The 19,058-nt window shown below is 45.5% G+C and overlaps 1 protein-coding gene across 1 annotated transcript; it reads right to left on the reverse strand.

Moving 5' to 3' along the window:
- Positions 1 to 1,516: 1,516 nt before the first annotated feature.
- On the reverse strand, positions 1,517 to 17,529 carry LOC109698363 (uncharacterized). The gene is made up of 5 exons (XM_020182509.2): positions 17,470 to 17,529; positions 9,968 to 10,183; positions 4,067 to 4,193; positions 3,814 to 3,871; positions 1,517 to 2,849 (listed from the first exon to the last, which is right to left on the reverse strand). Exons 1-5 carry the CDS (start codon positions 17,527 to 17,529, stop codon positions 1,901 to 1,903), a joined length of 1,410 nt encoding a protein of 469 aa, XP_020038098.2. The 3' UTR covers positions 1,517 to 1,900.
- Positions 17,530 to 19,058: the final 1,529 nt, after the last annotated feature.

The raw sequence follows: 19,058 nt of genomic DNA on the forward strand, positions 1-19,058 counted from the left end.
GGTGGTAGGGCACCTGCCTAGCAAGCTTGAAGCCCTGGGTTCAAACCGAGTGTTACTGGATGGGTGGTCTTCAGAAGACCCTGGTCCAGAAGATCTCAGGCTCTTAGGTCTCCCAAAAATCAGCTGGGCAGACACAGATTGCAAAGCCAAAGTATAGTTTTATTGAAGAGAAAAGGAAAAAATAGGCACTGCAAAAAAAAAAAAAAAAAAACAGTGGGCCCTGGCCAGGTGGCATGGAAGCATGGATCTTTGTTCAAAGGATAATCTGTAAGTTGTAAAGGCAAATGGCAGGGAAAAAATCTGAGTGGTCTTTGCAGAAGAGGCTAATGTGATTGACAGATTTGATCGACAAGGTCTTTAATTTTACGTATATGTGACGAATATTCATAAGGTAAAGTAGAGGACTTTACCTGAGCGGTCAAACTGAGAACACATTGCACTTTACTAAGTGTGTGCCATTTTCCAGTCTGAACCACCAGGAAGCTCCCTTGTCTTTGGGGCACTTGGGTCTGCAAAGGAATTTATCACTGAAAAGAAATTTACAACTGAGGGGATGCCTGAGGGTGGTACTGGGCAGGTAGAAAGAATTCGGCATGGAATGAGCTTTTGCTGAAGAGGATGGAGTCCCACAGCTGGTTACTTTCCCTCTTGCCAGTGTGCCTCACTAGTACCACCAAAAAAGAAATCTCAGTGGCCCCAACTGGAAAGACCCCTAAAATTGATTTGATGCTCTTATAAATTTGTAGAAAAACATTTGTAAGTACCAAGGTAGAGAGAATGTGAGGTAAGTGGAGGCTTTTTCACAACACTGATGCTTTTAAATTGAAATTGAAGGATGTACCTGGTGCTGGTACACCTATAATCCTAGCTACTTGGGAGGCTGAGATCAGGAGGATCACAGTTTGAGGCCAGCCTGGGCAAATAGTTTGCAAGACCCTTCTCCAAAATTACCAGAGCAAATTGGACTGGAGGCATGGCTCAAGGGATAGAGCACCTGTTTTGCAAGCATGAAGCCATGAGCTCAAACCCATCTCACCAAAAAATGAAATGGATGGAGATTCCTATAGATTGACATTCAGAAGTTATCTCGCCATTGTGCATTTGCTTATGTGCTCGAAAATTTGTGTGATAAAAGAAAGTTTTCTCTACATTTCTTACTCAGGCTCTCTCTTTAGTAAGAGTTCTTTCACAAATGTAAAGAGAAATAAGAAATCTGAATGTTGTCCCAAATTCCTTACATTCATGAGGTTACCATTTTTCTTTGTTTCTTTTTTTGTTTTGTTTTGAGACAGCGTATAAGAAGCCCAGGCTGGTCTCAAACTCAAGATCCTCCTGCTTCCACTAACCAAGTGCTGGAATTACAGGGGTGCATCACCACACCCGGATCAGTGTGAGCTCTTACATGTACAGGAAAGTAAGTGGACTAGAGGCTTTATCGTACTTCTTTTTTAACTTCATAAGGTAGTTTGTCAATGAGTTCTTTCACATTTTCAAAAGGAGCTAGGAAAACTGAAGGTTTCAATTTATTTTTTATTTATAGGGTTCTCCATTGTGAGCCCTTTAATGCATTCCAAATAAATTTTGAAGGCTTTTCCACATTCCTTACATTCATATAGTTTCTTTCCAGTATGAGTTATTTTCTGTTCTTGGTATGTTATTTTCTGTTCTTGGTATGTTCAAAAGCTAAGGCATTTGAACTCAGGGCCTTAGCTTTCTAGGCAGGCAGTCTCCCACATGAACCACAACTACAGCCTCTCTTTTCTGTTCTTGAACTAGCATAGTGAAACGTTTTCTCAGATACCTTACGTTTATGGGGTCAGTCTCCAGTGTGCCATGATCATGTGACCTCACATGCCTGAAAGAGAAATGAAGGCTCTCCCACTCTTTAGTCTCAGGAATTCTAAACAACATGAGCGCTTTCGTGCCTTAGAACGGCACTGGGAGAGCCAAAGGCCTTCCCGCAAAATTTACATTTGTAAGGTCCCTCTCCAGTGTGCCTTATCATGTGTCCTTGAAGGCCCGAGTGGGAGATGAAGGCTTTCCCACACCGCTTGCATTCATAGGGCTTCTCTCCAGTGTGCGTCCTTTCGTGTTTCCGAACTGAAGTTGAACAAATGAAGGCTTTGCCACAATATTTACATGAGAAAGGTTTCTCTCCAGTGTGAGTTCTTTCATGTTTTCTGAGCGCACTGGGAGAGTTGAAGACTTTCCCACATTCCTTACATTTGTAAGGGCCGCCTCCGGTGTGCCTTATCGTGTGTCCTTGAAGACCCGAGAGCGAGCTGAACACTTTCCCACACTCCTTACACTCATAGGGCTTCTCACCAGTGTGCGTCCTCTGATGCCTTCGAACTGAGCCCAAACAACTGAAGGCCTTGCCACACTGCTCACACTGATACGGCTTCTCTCCAGTGTGGGTCCTCTCATGGATTCTAAGTGAACTGGGGTACTGCAAGCCCTTTCCACACACATTACACTTATGAGGCCCGCCACCAGTGTGCGCCACCACAAATCCTCCAAGGCTGGGGAGAGAAAGGAAGGCCTCCTTATGCTCCTGAGATTCAGTGGGTTTCTCTCCAGGGTGACTCCTGTAATAGTAATAACTTAAGGTTTTCTTGCACCGTGTGCATTTATGTGACTTCCCTTCATATTCCTGATGTCCCGTGTGAGAGCTGAGAGGACTACTGAAGGAAGGCTCAGGCATGAAGACCATTCCACACACGCTACATGCACACGGGTTTACTCCAGCAGGACCTCTCTTGTTCAGATCATGATCAAGAACCTGGGTGAAGGTTTGTTCACACTGATGACCTTCTTCAATTTCACAGAGTCCCTCTGCAATATGGTTGCTGTTTAAAAAAAAAAAATCAGAGCATGTTATGAATAGTTGGTTACTAATAGCTTCATATTTACTTACAGGCATGGAACACAATTTAACTGAGCATATACTATGTGAGTAAACTTACATTTTTACTGTTATCAAGAAAACCATAGGTTTTTTTGCCCTGTCTCAGCTGTTTAAAAGTCAAAAGACTGAATTCTCTGCAAGAGGGCTTAAGTGTATCTATTAAATAAAGCAGTGATATTCACACTTGCAGGCTCTAATGTTTCCCATTTTGCAAACAGTGTGAACATCCATGTCACATTTAAATAGATATTTTTGGGCTGGTAGAGCGCCTGCCTAGCAAGTGTGAAGCCCAGAGTTTAACTCCCAGTACTACCAAAGGATGAAAAAAAAAAAAGGTTTTGAGGAAAGTTTTATGAGTAAATAAATTTGGACGTGAACTCACTTATTTAAAAATCTTCCATGACAAGCTGGGCATGACAGCTCACATCTGTAATCCCAGCACTTGAAAGACTGAGGCAGGAGGATCAGGAGTTTAAGGCTAGTGTGGCCTACTATAGACAGATCCTGCCTCAAAACAATGCAAAAAAACCCAAAAACTAAAATTCTTTTTGGTGGTACTGCAGTTTGCACTTAGGGCCACTTGCTAGGCAGATGTTGTACCACTTGACCCTAGCCCCCATCCCATTTTTGGCTGTAGTTTTGAATTTTTGCCAGGGCCAGCCTCAGAACACAATCCTCCTACCTATACCTCATGCAAAGCTTGCAATGATATGTAAGCATCACCACATCTGGCTTATTGACTGAGATGGGGCTCTGCTCACATTTTGCCTGAGCTGACCTCAAACTGTGATCCTGCAGATTCCTGCCTCTTGGATAGCTAGGACCACAGGCATGAGCTACCACACCTAACCCCAAGCTAAAATTCTTTGTGGGACATTCCCTTTTTCTCTTTCAGTGCAAATTACCTTAAATTTCTCCCCTGATTTCTGTACCAATCTTTGATGTTCTGGTCCCATTTTTCCCCTACAATATAAAGCAGAAAAAAACTTATGAGTTGTTAAATTTAGAGACATCAGATCAAAGTCTAGGTTACTGATAGGCTGTAACCATGCTCACTGTATTTATCAAAGTATTCCTGTCCACATTTCTAATCATGGAACAGCATCCGTGGGCAAAAGCCACATGACTAATTAAGTAAAGAAAGGCTGTCACCCTTACCTATAGAGGCCAAGTTCATAAAGATTTCCCCCACAACATCTCTGTAGAGATTCTTCTGGGATAGATCCAGCAGATCCCACTCCTCCAAGGTGAAGTTCACGACCACATCCTCAAAGGTCACTGAGTCCTGAAACATCCCAGATACGTTTATAGGAAGAGAGAGAGAAACATGTAGCACAGAGGATCATAACATATTCATGTAGCACATTCAGCTCATAAAACTGTGGTTTCCACACATTTAGTCCTTTTGTCACAGACAACAATTTGTCAAGACCAATGTTTCTGTGATGCAAAAGAGAATTATCTCATACATGAAAAAGAAGTACAGCCAGGTGCAGTTGCACATGCCTATAATTTCAACAACTCAGGAGCAGAAGATTGGGAGTATTATAGTTTGAGGCAGCCCAGACAAAAAGTTAAGGAGACCCCCATCTCATAAGCCAGGCTTTGTAGAGTATGCCTGCAGTCCCAGCAACTGAGAGGCATAGACAGAAGGATCACAGACTAAGGCTGGCCCCAGGGAAAAATTTGAGACCCTACTTGAAAAATAACTGAAGCAGGGCAGGAGTTGTGGCTCAAGTGCTTGCATTGAAGTCAAGTTCAAAACCCAGTACCACAAAAGAAAAAAAAAAAAAAAAGATAACTGTTGCTTCAGTTTCTTGCTTAAAAGAGCTGGGGGTGTGGCTCGAGTAGCAGAGCACCTGACTAGAAATGGCAAGACTCTGAGTTCAAATCCCGGTAGAGCCAAGAAAGAAAGAAGAAAAGAAAGAGTAGGGCTGGGGTGTAGCTCAGTGATAAAGTGCTCATCTAGAAAATACATGCAAGACCCTGGGTTAGAACCCCGCACTGCCAAAAAAAAAAAAAAGAGAAAACAAGTAAACCATAAGACTGACAGATCCAAACATACAACAATGTGGAAGAAAAATACCTGTAATACAAGCAATATAAAGGGATTAATGTCCAAAGTAAAAACTAATGAATATGTGATTTTAAAAGGGGAAAATTAAGCTAGGAGTTCATGTGGTAGACCACATGCCTCGTAAGCTCAAGGCCCTGAATTCAAATCCCAGTACTACCCAAAAAATAAGAGGGAAAATTGCCAGGCACCAGTATCTCACACTGTAATCTTGGCTACTTGGGAGGGTAAGGTTGGGAGGATCACAATTCAAGGCCAGCCTGGGCAAACAGTTCGGAAGACCACATCTCCAAAATGACCACAACAAAATGGACTGGAGGTTTGGCTCAAGTGGCAGAGCACCTGCTTTGCAATTGCAAAGCCATGAGTTCGAACCCCAAAAAAGGGGGAGAGGCAATTACCTAAACATCTAATAGAAGGAGAAAGATCATATATGCCAAAAGGGCCATCTCTTTGGCAAACAGGGCAGCCAAAAATAAGTCAAATAGATCCCAGTTCACACTGATCAGAAGAACAACACTTGGTCAGTGAGACAGGCCAAGTACGATCACATCAGGAACAAATGGATAGTTGTGCACAAATGGAGGGAGGGTTGTTTGGCACATCCCCTGCTATTTTTTCCTGAAAATGTGGCCTTTAATACCATCTACAATCCAGTGATGTTTCTTTCACTAATGTCCTGAGACTTTATTGTACATTTGCACTTTGAACCTGGAGACTAATACAAAATAGTATTTTTCACAAAAGCAAAAATAAGATGAAGCATTTGAAAAAGGCTGAACTCCGTAACTACTGCAATGAATGAGTAAACTGAATGACACAAGTTTCAGACATTAGCATGTGTGAAATGACTGAGGTGAAGACCCCAATGAAGACAAACCTTTCTTACTGGAATTCCACTAATCCTGTTACTGAAAGTTTTGGGGTTTTTTTTGTTTTTTTCAGCACTGAGGTTTGAACTCGGGCCTCACCCTTGCTAGGCAGGTGCTCTACCACTTGAGCCACTCAGCCAGTCCTGTTTTTGTGATGGGTATTTTTGAGATAGGGTCTCTTGAGCTATTTGCCTGAGGCTGGCTTTGAACTGTGATCCTCCTGATCTCAGCCTCCTGAGTAGCTAGGATGACGGGCATGAGCCACCACACCCAGCTCATTCCACCCAGCCAAACTGGGCTGCTATAAAGAGAACTGCAGAGGGTAATTACCCCCTCACTAAACAGGTTTAGAATAATACGATTCAATCCTTCAAAGCAATGTGAAATTCACATTGGGCCACACTCGTTAATCTCACTGGTGGATAAAGGTCTGTGAGATCTGATTTTATCAAGCTTCTTTGTAAGTCTCGTTTTTTTTTTATCTTATTTTGGCGGTACAAGGGTTTGAAAACTCAGGGCCTTGCACTTGCCAGGCAGCCCTCTACCAACTGGGCAACACCCGCAACCCTTTTTGTTTTCATTTTTCGAATACAGCTTGTCAATCCTTCTATTTATGATTCCCAAGTAGCTGCGGTGACTGTGTCCTGCTTTTTACTGATTGAGATGGGATTTTTTGCTGTTTCCCCAGACTGGTCTTGATGCTCCAGATCGCTGCCTCCTGGTTACAGGCATGAACCACTTAGTCCCACTAAAAGATCTAGTTTTATTGTGTTTATTTCTTATTGTTTCCGGGCTTCTCTGCTCACTGTAGGATATTTTAGGAAGAGCTGTTATAACTGTAGGAAATTCAGGCAAGGTAACGGTCCTGATGGTTTTAGGGGAAGAGTATGTTTCTTCTCTTTTTTATATCCATCACCTCCACCCCAAGATTGTAGGGCATGCCTTCCTTTAACTTAGTGGGATGCCCAGATATAACTCTAATTTGAGCCCTATATTAATTAATTGCATAAAGGATTGTCAATTAGCACATTACCACAGATATTAATTCAGAACCTACCTTGGAGAAAGACAAGAATCATGCTAGGCAGACCTCAAACTCTTGAGCCTCCTGACTCCATCTCCCAGGTGCTGGGATTACAAAGGTATACCATGATGGCCAGCAGAGCTAACAGTTTTGAGAAGATACCAGTATTTGGAACTGAATGTAGTGGCTCGCTCCTGTCATCCCAGCATTTGAGAAGTGGAGGCAGGAGAAGGGAGTTTCAGGCTAACCTGAAATATATAGAGTCCCTGCCTCAAACACACATATACACAAAGAAGAAGAAAAAAAAAAAAAAACCTGCCAAGTCAATCAGGCTTGGGTGGGCTCAACAATGCAACACAAGAGCTAAGAGTGCATCTCAGTGGTAGAGCCTTTAGATAGCATGCATGAAGTCCCAAATTTAATCCCCAGCACTGCAAAAACAATCAGGAGGAAAAAACAACGCAACACACAGCAATACTGCAGTATATCATTGCAATTTAGAGGTTCAGATCTTGGGAACGCAGAGTGAAATCGCTTGAGAGAGCAAGGAAATGAGCCTGGCCTAAGCCTGGAGTGAAGGCACACACCTATGATCCCAGCACTCAGGAGGCTGAAGCACTAAGGAAGATTTTGAATTTGAGGCCAGAGACCTGTCTCAAAAAAATAAAACAGGGCTGGAAGTGTGACTCAAGTGGTAGAGGGGCCTACCTAGCAAGCACAAGCCTGTCAAAAATAAATAACAAAAATCAGAAATTCAAATACATGGATACAGTGCAGACTTTAATTTTGAAATTCCCAGGGAACAGGCACAAAAACTGATCTTTAATGGTGGTTAAGCATGATAGTACACACCAGTAATCCCAGCTGCTTGGGAGGCAGAGGCAGGAGGATCACAAGTTGAAGGCCTGGCCCAGGCAGTTAGAAAGATCATATATCTCAGAAACGAAAAACAAAAGGACTAGGGGTATGGTTCAAGGGATAAAACACTTGCATAGAAATCGCAGGTCCTAGATAACACACACACACACACAACCTGAGAACTTTAATACACCCATCCTGTATACTGAGTTTCTCTTGACTTCTGTCCTGTCTCTCAAGTAATTTACAAATTCAACCAAGAAACTAAAACTTACACAAAGGGAATAATGTTACAAAGTGTCAGCCATGCACCAGTGGCTCACACCTCTAATCCTACCTACTTGGGAGGCTGAGATGGAAAGGATTGAGGTTGGAGCCCAAATCTGGGCAAACAGTTCTTGAAACTCCATCTCTAAACTAACCAGAGCAAAATGGACTGGAGGTGTGGCTCAAGTGGTAAGAGTATCTGCTTTGCAAGTTTGAAGCCCTGAGTTTAAACCCCAGTTCCACCAAAAAAGTTACAAAGTATCTAGAGAAATTAGATTAGATTAAAAGAAAGCAGCATTCAATGAAAAAATTAAAAAATACAAATGGAAACATTTCAATCTGCTCAGATCAAACTGTTTCCCCCAGTTCCCAAAGAAAAGCCAAATTCTGAAGGTTAAACACAGTCCTAGACCTGGTGTGTCCAGGTGCTCACCATTGAACTATAACTCCTAGCATGTGTCAGTCCCTGAAGATGGAGGACAGGACACTGGAGCAGCCTCAGAAAGGGACCCCTTCTCCCCAGATGCCCCCCTGGACCTCAGTTTTCACAAGTAAAGAAATAGCTGGATTGAGTTGGGGTGAGCCAAATGAATTCCCAAATTTATCAACATTTTTCCAGGACATAGAAATCCTGACTTCACAGATTCTCCCTATAAGCACAATTATTACTCCAGGTTTACAGGCTTCTGTAATACAAAACACAGACTTCTGTCTACACAAAGCTCCAAGGATCATTCTCTGTCCCCCATCCTAAAGCCTCAGTTTTGCAGGCCTCTGCACCTGTGGTCAGTACAAAGGATTCCTTCCAGGGTGAATGTGAGCAGGCAAAACACCTGCAGGGAAGCTCCCCAGCAGGACCCAACTGGTCCTTCTGCAGGCTGAGATGACTGGGAAAAGAGGAGTGGAAGCCAGGCATAGTGGTATACGTTTGCAATCCCAGCTACTTGAGAGACTCACGCAGGAGGCTCTCAAATTGGAGGCCAGTTGGGGCAAAGTTAGCAAGACCCTATATAAAAAATAAAAAACAAAAGGGCTGGAGGCATAGCTCAAGTGGAAAAGGTAGAGAGCTTGTAAGCTCAAGGTCCTGGGTTCAATACCCCAGTACCACAAAGTAAATAAATAAACAAATACGAATGTAAAGCGCTACTATTTGATTGCATTTTTTAATGAAATTCACGTCTTTCTTGGCTCTGTGGAAATATGTTGTATTGTCTTTCACCTGCTATTGATTAAATTGATTAAATACTGCTTACATTTACTGAAAAACCGAGACTTTAAATAAATGAATTAATCCTTTCAAAATGACACACGCAGGAAGGGGCAGTGATGACTTGGAACTGGTGCTTAAAGGACAGATCACCAGGAAAAGTCTGCAAAGAGGAACCTCAATCCAAAGGGTTCCCTAGGAGGTCAGGAAAGATACTGGCAGGAGAGGCCACGCACTTGAGAAAAGACAGTTCCCACCTGCCTTCCTCTCGTGTCAAATGCAACAAACCAAAACCTCGACCTTTTAATACAGCCATCCATGCCCCTTGAAAAACTACAGTTAAAATGCTGCGTGTGTTTAAAATGCAGGAAGGACAGATATTTGATCTTGGTGCAGTGAGCTGCAGGGGGGAAGCTGACGCTTGGGAATGTAAAAAGACACCGGAAATCCAGAGACACTGCCAGCCCCAGGAAGAGCTTGGCCAGAGTGGGTCGATAATGAAACCTCTCATACATTTGGAAAAATCAGGAGGAAACGGGGACCCCTTGGGGACAAGGGAGAGCCAAGAGGCCCCCGCCCGACTCCACGGGGCGGCGTCTCCCGCGACCCCCCGCAGGCCCGGGACAGGACGCCGGGGTCCCGGCTGCCGGCCCAGCCCCACCCCGCGGCCCGCAGGGGACCGGGACCGAGCTAGGCCCGGTGCCGCCATGGCCGCTTCCGACAGCCGCTCCTCGTCTCCACGCCCGGCCACACTCACCATGTCCGTCTGCCGGTGTCCCGTGTCCTCCTCGCGGCGCCCAGGGTCACAGGTCACAGCAAGACAGAGGATGCGGCGGACAGAACCGAGGTCAGACCCGAAACACCAGCTTCTTCCGAATAAACACCGAAGTCCGAGCGCGCTGCGTCGCGAGTTCCCGCCCCCTCCAGCGGCGCGTCTGATTGGACAGTTACTCCCGACCCCGCCCCCTTCGCCCTGAGTGACAGGGTTGGCAGATGTCAAGAGACTGAACCCACCTAGCTTCCTCTAGACTTGCAAGCTGTTCCTGGCCAGGCCGGTTTCTGGGCCCATTTCCTCTTTTTTTCTTTCTGTTTGCGGTGGGGATGGAATCCCGGACCTTACTCATGCCATGCAAGCGCTCCACCACTGAGCCACATCCCCTGCCCTAATGCATTTCCATTTAAGAACGTGTTCTGAGCTCCGAAGGAAGACAGGACAAGTGGAGACTGTTATCACTTGGAGCAAAGCCCAGGCTAGGCCAGGGTGGAACAGGGTGGGGACAGCTCTGCTCCAGGGGCCAGGAGTTTGACGTAAGGGTTCCAGGTCATTGATGGAACTGTGACCCTAGGTTAGAGCTACATTTAAAAGTGACATCACAATATGTAATAGAGTCTGTTCCATTTTATTTTTCACATTGCCTCTGTTGAGGCTTCACCCACCCCTCACTGGGTACATCTGGCACTTTGGCTCTGGCAGTAACTTTGAACTTTGCTGCCCTAGCCTGGGCTCAGGAATTCTTCTCAGATCAACTAGACCTGTCAGATGTATTTATTAAAATACATGTGTACAGGGTTGGCAGAATAAAAACAAAAAAAAATTTTTGATGATTCTTCAAACTTTGGTTTTCCACTGTGAGCTCAGTGAGGGAAGCAAAGATATGTGTCAAGACAAGAATGAAAAGGGTAGCCAGTCCCCCTCTTTCATTTCCTGGGCATCTACCAAATCCTCAGAGGTGTACTCCTTACAGACCTCACTCCATCAGCGTGACAGTGTCCCACCAGTCCTTGGATCATCACTGTTGCAAGAGGGCTTCAGGAGCTAGGGCCACAGGCCTCCCAATCAGACATATCTCAGCCCAACCCCAGAAGCTGTTGAGAGTGTGAATGAGGGATTTGGCCTACCTCATTTGCATTCCAGGACACCATAATATAAATTCTAAGAACTGTGGGAGAGGGGAAGCAGTCTGTGCCTGTGCTCCTCACAGAGCAAGGAACTCAGGTGCCTCCTACAGCTGTTTTCTCTGGAGCCTGGAGCACTCTGCATTGTGGGAGCCACACAAACTGTGAAATGAGATGACCATAGCTCCTGCAGAATGGAGGTTCTGGGAACACCATTGTCCACAGGCCACAGGGCAGGGCTACAGATTACTTACCGAGGGTGAAGGGGGTGCTCAGGTCCCAGAAAGGAGGTTCCTGCTGCTCTTTGCTTAATCAGAAACTCGGGGAGACAAAAATCAATGACAGCAATCAGTTTTATTCAGAGCCAGGCTTGAAAATGACAGTTTCCATCTCAAATCCCCATCTAAGGACTGCTCAGGGCATGAAGGGCTTTTATAGGAACAAAAGGGGTACAGTAAACAGGAAGGTGGTGAAGGACAGACTGTAGAAGGTCTCAAAAGATAAGTGGTCAAGGAGACACTTCTCCTTCCCAGGAAACTGTCTACACCTGAGAGACATCTCTGCTCTGGGGCAACATAAAAGAAGGACTATAAAAACCCAATCTCCAACATGACCCACAGGACCACCGGTTTCCAAGTCCTCATGCATTCCCCACCATGCAGTCTTTCACTTCTCTTCTCTACAATCTTTCGACCTCTGCTGCTGGAGTCCACCTGTGCTTTCATTCTCAGAGTGGGCTCAAGAACCCTGAGCACCTGAAATTCCTGCATGTGTCATCTGTGCATCATATGTGGTGGTGTACAAAGGGACCTGTCTTCACCTGAGGTCAGTACAGGTTGTGCGAAACTGGAAAAGGCTGCCGTGACTGTCCCACACTCCAATGGAGTCTATTTTCCAGGAGAGACCCCACCACCACCACAGCTTAGCTACAATGGACCTCTCAAGCTGACCTCTCTCAATCTCTCCCTCTCTTGTTAAGGAGGGTTTCTCCCTTGGGAACCTGAGGAAAAGCTCCAAGCCCATTTCAGCTGTAAGGCAGACAACCTGAGGAATTGGGGGCTGGCTGGGGGCTTATACCAGACTGCCAGTGCTACATGGGCAAATCCAAACTTCAGTGCACCGAGGCTCCCTCCCTCTTAAACTCTCTCCCTTTCAACATCTGACCCACTTAGGAGGAGGTATGAAAACAGCTGGTGGAAAGGAAAGTTTCTCTTCAAGCTCTAAGGGTGCTCTGGCCGGGGCACTCCCCGGTGTCACCTGAAGGCTGAGATGCAACTTCCTGACCCACCCTGAGGTGTCTTGGACCCCTCCAGCCATGTCTGCGGCAAACAGACAATCTAATCTCTTACACTGTCTTCACTGTTCCGTGACCTGCAAGTGGAGGTCACCTGACTGACCCAGGCAGCGGTGGTGACCAATAACCCCTCATTCCTTGAGCCTGGAAACTCTCTTTTCCTCCAGTCCTCAGCCTGTCCTTCCCCTTTCCCAAGTAGTTCAGGATGAGCGTCCCCCTCCCCACTTTGCTCTAAACAACAGTGGGCTTCCTTCTTCAGGGAGTCTGGGAAAAATCCCTGCAGGCACCAGAAAGTGCTAGTCTCTAACTTGGGCTTAACTGCTTTTGTCAAGCATTTGGTTAAACTAGTTAATCAGGGTCTGTAGTCTGCCCTTAGGGAAGGAAAAAAAAACAAAAGAGCTAAAAGGACAGAAACCTCAAAGGTCAACTAGTTAAACAGGTTCCACAGTCTGCCCTCAGGAAACAGAAAAAAAAAACAGTTAAAGAGATAGAGACCTCATGGTCTCCATTTTTTTTTGTCCCTTACCACAGCAAAAGCCTGCAGACACTCCCTCTCCTTTCATAAAAAATATATGCCTCACAGGATATGTAGGAGGACATGTCTACCTCATCATGAGTCCCCATCCATGCCTCTGCAGGGGTCCTCCCTCTAGCCAGGTAAGTCCTCTTGTTACTTTAATAGAGTTATTTTTAAATCACAAGACTTGACTGGTAGAGGAGAACCAGGTACCTGGTCGCAGTGCAAACAGGCAAGTCAAAATAAATAGATAAGAAATTGGTCAGGGGCATTGCGGGGAGGGGGCAGGAGGGTGGAGGCTGCAACTGGAAAACCTAAATGTCTTCCCAACCTTAGCCACAGGTGGCAGCGCAGCAGCAGGACAGCACAGGGAGAGAGGAATGCCCTCTCCCACATAGAGTTTCTCCTCATCTAGGGATGCCTAGGTAAAAGGAGAAACCCCTGTTAAGGTGATCAATTTTCCCTTGTTTGTCTTTTTAGATGGGAAATCAAACATCAAGGATCCAGAAAGGATCCCTCTTTCCTGCTTACTAAAATATTAATTTTAACAAAAGCGACTCAAGTTTTACTTGAGGCCCAGGCCTGGCCACTGTATCCTCTGGGAGATGAGAAAAGATGGCCAGAAGGAGGGCGCATTAATTATAATACCACTCTTCAATTAGACAGGTTCTATAAAAAAGAGGGAAAGTGGACTGAAGTCCCATATATATTCAACTTTTCTTTTTCCTAAGAGACCATCCAGAGTGGCTGAGCAAATGCAGGCTAGATGCCCAGACCATGGTGACCCTTCGCAAAAAGCCCCCAAACTCCCTTGAGGAACCAGAACCAAAAAAAAATCTGATGCTCCATCAGCTCCCCTTCTCCCCCTTTACCCAGCCACCTCACACCCTACACATCGTCCCTCAGGACTCTACCCCTCCAGTTGATTCCTGGAGGGGACAGGGCTCATGTTCCTTTTAGAGTGAGTGAACATAAAGAAATAAAAAAGGATGTAGGAAATTACACAGAAAACCCAGAGTAGTACATCCAGGCATTCAGAGAAGTCAGCCAAAACTTTGAACTGAGCTGGAAAGATGTAACGCTATTGCTATCTCAGACCCTCACTTCTCTGGAGAAATAGCAGGTGCTAGATCAGGCATCATAGCTGGAGACAATTATCACTTAGATAATTGTCTAAATTATCACTTAGATAATTGATCAGGCCTGTAGGGCCTGCAGGCCCTGTCTCAGACCAGCCCTCACAGGAGGAGGAGAGGGAGGGAGAAGAAAGACAAAAGCATTGGATACCTAAAAGGGAACCTCAGTTCCTGATTCCAACAGGAGATCAGGCCGTGCCTAGGTATGACCCTAAGTGGGACCCTGAAAATGACAAGGATGAATGGAGCCATAACCACTTCATCCACTGCATTCTTGAGGGCCTGAGGAGAGCCAAAGTAAAACCTCTCAATTACTCCCAAGTCATGGCTGTACAGCAAGGACCTTTAGAAACCCCAGTAGCTTTCCTACAGAGACTTAAGGATGCTTTACAAAAGCAGACCAACATTGTACCAGAGTCACAGGAAGAGGAAATCATCCTAAAAGATAAATTTCTAACACAGTCAGCACCAGATATCTGTAAAAAGCTTCAAAAACTGGTAGCTGAAGGGAGCAGAGATCTGGACCAATTGGTCTGTGTAGCCACATCTGTATAGTATAATGGGAACTTAGAAAAAGAAAAGAAGGACCTGGAAAAGGAAAAGAGAAAAGATAAACAGCAGGAGGCTCCAATCGCAGTGCTCAGAGGCTTCACTGGGGCAAAGTCCAAACCCAAGGACATGCTTTCAATGTGGACAGGCAGGCCATTTTAGGAGGGAGTGACCCTGGAGAAAGCTACCTCTGGGACTCTGACCCATTTGTTGGGGAAAACATGGAAGATCCCCTGAGGGGAACCGAGACCAGGGCCTCCCATACAGGCTCCTATAACCATGTAAGAGCAGGGGAGCCCCAGGTATACTCACTATCGAAAAGCACAAGGTCAGCCTCCTTACTGATACTGGAGCCAGTATTTCAGCTATTCCTTTCTCTCCTGGACCTAGGTCCTCCAAGAAAATTACTGTTTGGGGCATATCAGGCCAGCCTCTAGAGTGTTATTTCACTCAGCTTTTAGCCTGCTCCTGGGGAGATTTCCATTTCTCTCACTCCTTTTTAATTGTCCCAGAAACCCCTACTCCTCTGCTAGGGTGAGACCTTCTATCTAAACTGGGATAGTACTTTTGCTTGCCCCTGATATAGGAACAAGTGGACCCCACAGCATGGATGGATGGATACACCGTGGGACAGGCACGAACAGCTGTCCCTGTTCTAATTCATCTCAAGGACCCCTCCTGGTTTCCCCATCAAAAACAATATCCTTTAAAGCCAGAAGTTAAGGAGGGGCTAATTCCCATAATCAAAGACTTAGACAGGGACTGCTAATAGAATGCTGCAGCCCATATAATACTCCTATCCTTGGTGTCAGGAAGGGGCCTAACAAATGGAGGCTAGTCCAGGATCTCCACCTGATCAGTGAAGCACTAGTGCCTCTCCACCCTGTAGTTCCAAATCCCTATACGCTTTTAGCCCAAATACCCCCAGGTACTGCTTACTACTCTGTCCTAGACTTAAAGGATGCCTTTTTTTGCATTCCCTTACACCTAAAAGTCAACCTATCTATGCCTTTGAGGACCCCACACAAAAGTCTAGACAGGTCACCTGGACTTTCCTCCCCCAGGAATTCAGAGAGAGCCCCCACCTCTTTGGCTCTAACCCAAGACTTGGCAGAGTGGCAATATCCACAAGCTACTCTGCTACAATATGTAGATGACCTGCTCTGTGGACCAAATGAGCCTGTCATTTCATGAGCCACTGAGTCCTTAGTAAACTTCCTAGCAGACAGAGGATATAAAATCTCTAAAGAAAAAGCTCGATTGTGTCAGTCTAGGGTTACATATTTAGGTCTTATCCTGGAAAAAGAAATAAGGTCTCTAGGAGAAGATAGAATCCGTCCAATCCTGATGTTTCCTCTACCTAAAACTCTAAAACAACAGAGGGCCTTTAGGGGGGTGAGAGGATACTGTAGAATTTGGATCCTGGGATATGCAGACCTAGCCAGGCCCTTATATCAAATCCTTAAGGAAGCATAGAAGGATCCCCAGCCCATTATTAAATGGGATAACAAGTCAGAAAATGCATTCCACCAGTTAAAAAAAGGCCCTTATGACAGCTCCAGCCCTGGGTCTCCCAGTACAAGTTTCAATGGTATGTCTATGAAAACGGAGGATTGCCCTTGGGAGTGGTGACTCAGCTCTGGGGCATCACTCCCCAGCCAGTAGGCTACTTAAGCAAAGAGTTAGATCAGGTAGCCAAGAGATGGCCAGGATGCCTTAGAGCAGTCACTGCAGTTAGCCTTCTAGTTGCTAACACTCAAAAACTTATCCTAAATAACCCTAATAGTTTATACCTCTCACAACCTAGGGGGAATTTTAAACTCAAAAGGAGAACTTTGGCTATCTGACAGCTGTCTACTTAAATACCAGGCTCAGCTGCTGGAAGGGACAGAGATAACTTTAAGGACCTACCAGAGCCTAAATCCTGCATCCCTTCTACCAGAGGCAGAGGGAAATCCTGAACACTCATGTGAGGGGGTACTTATGAAAAATTATGCTGCCGGTCCTGACTTAACTGATCGGCCCTTAAAAAAATAAAAATATCTAGAATTATATACTGACAGCAGTTCCTTTGTCTGAAATGGTGTCAGACATTTAGGGTTTGCAGTTGTAACAGAATTTGGCATCCTCAAATCAGGTCCTCTTCCTCCTAATACAAGTGCTCAATTGGCAAAGAGAGTCAACATCTGTACAGATTTTAAGTATGCCTTCCTCATCCTGCATGCTCATGCAGCCATCTGGAAGGGAAGGGGAATGCTAACGACAACATGAGCAGCGTCTCGTGGAGATAAAAGGGAAGTTACTCTAATAGTTTTAGGGATAACAGCATTAATTGCAGCCCTTGCTGGAATCAGATATGGGGTGATTGCCAATCACGTAACTTCAAGAAAACCTAACCAAAGTAGCAAAGGACACCTCAGACCAGGTAGGCCTTGCCATTAAGGACATACAAAGGGCCTTGTCATCCCTTGCCTGTATGGTCATGGACCACCAACTGGCCCTAGATTTTCTTTTGGCCAAACAAGGTGGGGGAGGGGGTATGTGCCATCGCCATCACCAATACCTCCTGTTGCACATGTATAAACACTTCAGGCATTGTACAGGAACGTGCAGACTACATTCTCCAACAGGTTAAGTGGCTCCGGGAGCAATCTCTTGAAACTCAGGTTCCTACACAGCTATGGGACCAAATAAAATCCTGGCTTCCCTCCAGGACTTCATTCCTACCCTTTCTGGGGCCTATAGTTGCTATTATTCTCTTTCTTGTGTTTGGGCCTTACATTTTAAACTTACTTGTCAAGTTTATTTCTTCTCCCCTAGAATCCATCAAACTACAAATGCCTCTGATGGAGATGAAAACGACCTACTATCGAGTTCCCCTCTAACTCCTCTCTCATGGTCTGCGCTGATGCTGTGGGCCCCTTCATCGCCCCCGGTCAACAGGAAGCAGTTACTGAACAGACTTCATGGTCCCTATCCCTAACAGCAGTTAGGGCAGTCACTGAGAGGAGGGAATTGAAGGATGGACTGCAGGAGGTCCCAAAAGATGGTAAGTGGTCAAGGAGACACTTCTCCTTCCCAGGAAACTGTCTGCACCTGAGAGACATCTCCACCCTGGGGCAATATAAAAAAGGGCTACTATAAAGACCCAATCTCCAACCTGACCCAGGGAACCACTGGTTTCTGGGTCCCCCTGCATTCCCCAACATGCAGTCTTTCTCTTCTCTTCTCTACAAATAAAATCTTTCCAACCTCTGCTGCTGGAATCCACCTGTGCTTTCATTCTCAGAGCAGGCTCAAGAATCCTGAGCACCTGAAATTCCTGTGCATGTTATCTGTGCATCAGTGGGATGTGTCTTCTTTCCTCTCCTCTGGTGAGTACATCACAATGTGTAGGAAGAAGAAGAAAGCAAGGAGGGGAAGGGAAGAAGGGGAGAGGAGGAAAAGGAGGAGGAGGAGGAGAAAATAAATTTTAAAAAGAAAAATAGAAAAGGCTTCTCTTCAGGGGGGTTGGAGGGGAGAGAGAGCAAAGAAGTGGCTCAAATGAACACCATTACAGTAGGTCCCAACCTGTGTGGCAGGCTCCCAGCAGGCCCTGGGGCAGTAAAAATGAGGCCTGCTCCCAGGTTGGTGGGGAGAGGGCTTGACCAGCTCATGCTCAGATGAGTATCTCAGGGTGTAATGTGCCAGAGACTGGAGGTGTAGTTTTTGATCAGTGGGGTGAATGAGGAAGTCCTACACCTAGAACAAGGCAGGGTGATACTTTGTGACACCATTATTGGGTAAATGAACCGGGTGCTGGTGGCTCACACCTGTAATCCTGGCTTCTTGGGAGGCTGAGAGCTGGAGGATCAAGGTTCAAAGGCAGCCCTGGCAAATAGTTCTCAAGACCCCATCTCCAAAATGACCAGAGAAAAATGGACTGGAGGTGTGGCTCAAGCAATGTGTGCCTGCTTTGCAAGTGTGAAGCCCTGAGTTCAACCCAGTCCCCAAAAATAATGATAATCTTAACCATAACAATAATAATGACTGGCTTGTTTGGTTGGTTTTGCAGTACTGGAGTTTGAACTCAGGGCCTTGTGCTTGCTAGGCAAGCATTCTACCACTTGAGGCACACCTCTGGCCTTAATTTTATTTTCAATATATTAGGTATTGTGATTGTATATTTGATGCCCATGTGCACAATCTGCATAATTATTCAAATCTTGCAGCATGTCTTTTTGTTTTTCGTTTTCTGGACTTTTTTTGAGACAGGGTCTTCCTATGTTGCACAGGCTGGCCTTAAACTCCTGGGTTTAAATGAGCTTCCAGAGTAGCTGGGACCACAATGTGCCACCCAGCCTGGCTTTTTTCAGTGCTTTTCTGACTATGTGTTCATTTGGCAGTACTGGAGTTGGAACCTGGGCCTCATGCTTGCTAGGCAGTTGCCACACCCGTAGCTGTTTTTGTTTTTATG

Source organism: Castor canadensis, chromosome 14 (assembly GCF_047511655.1).
Source record: "Castor canadensis chromosome 14, mCasCan1.hap1v2, whole genome shotgun sequence".
Classification (NCBI taxonomy): Eukaryota; Metazoa; Chordata; class Mammalia; order Rodentia; family Castoridae; genus Castor; species Castor canadensis.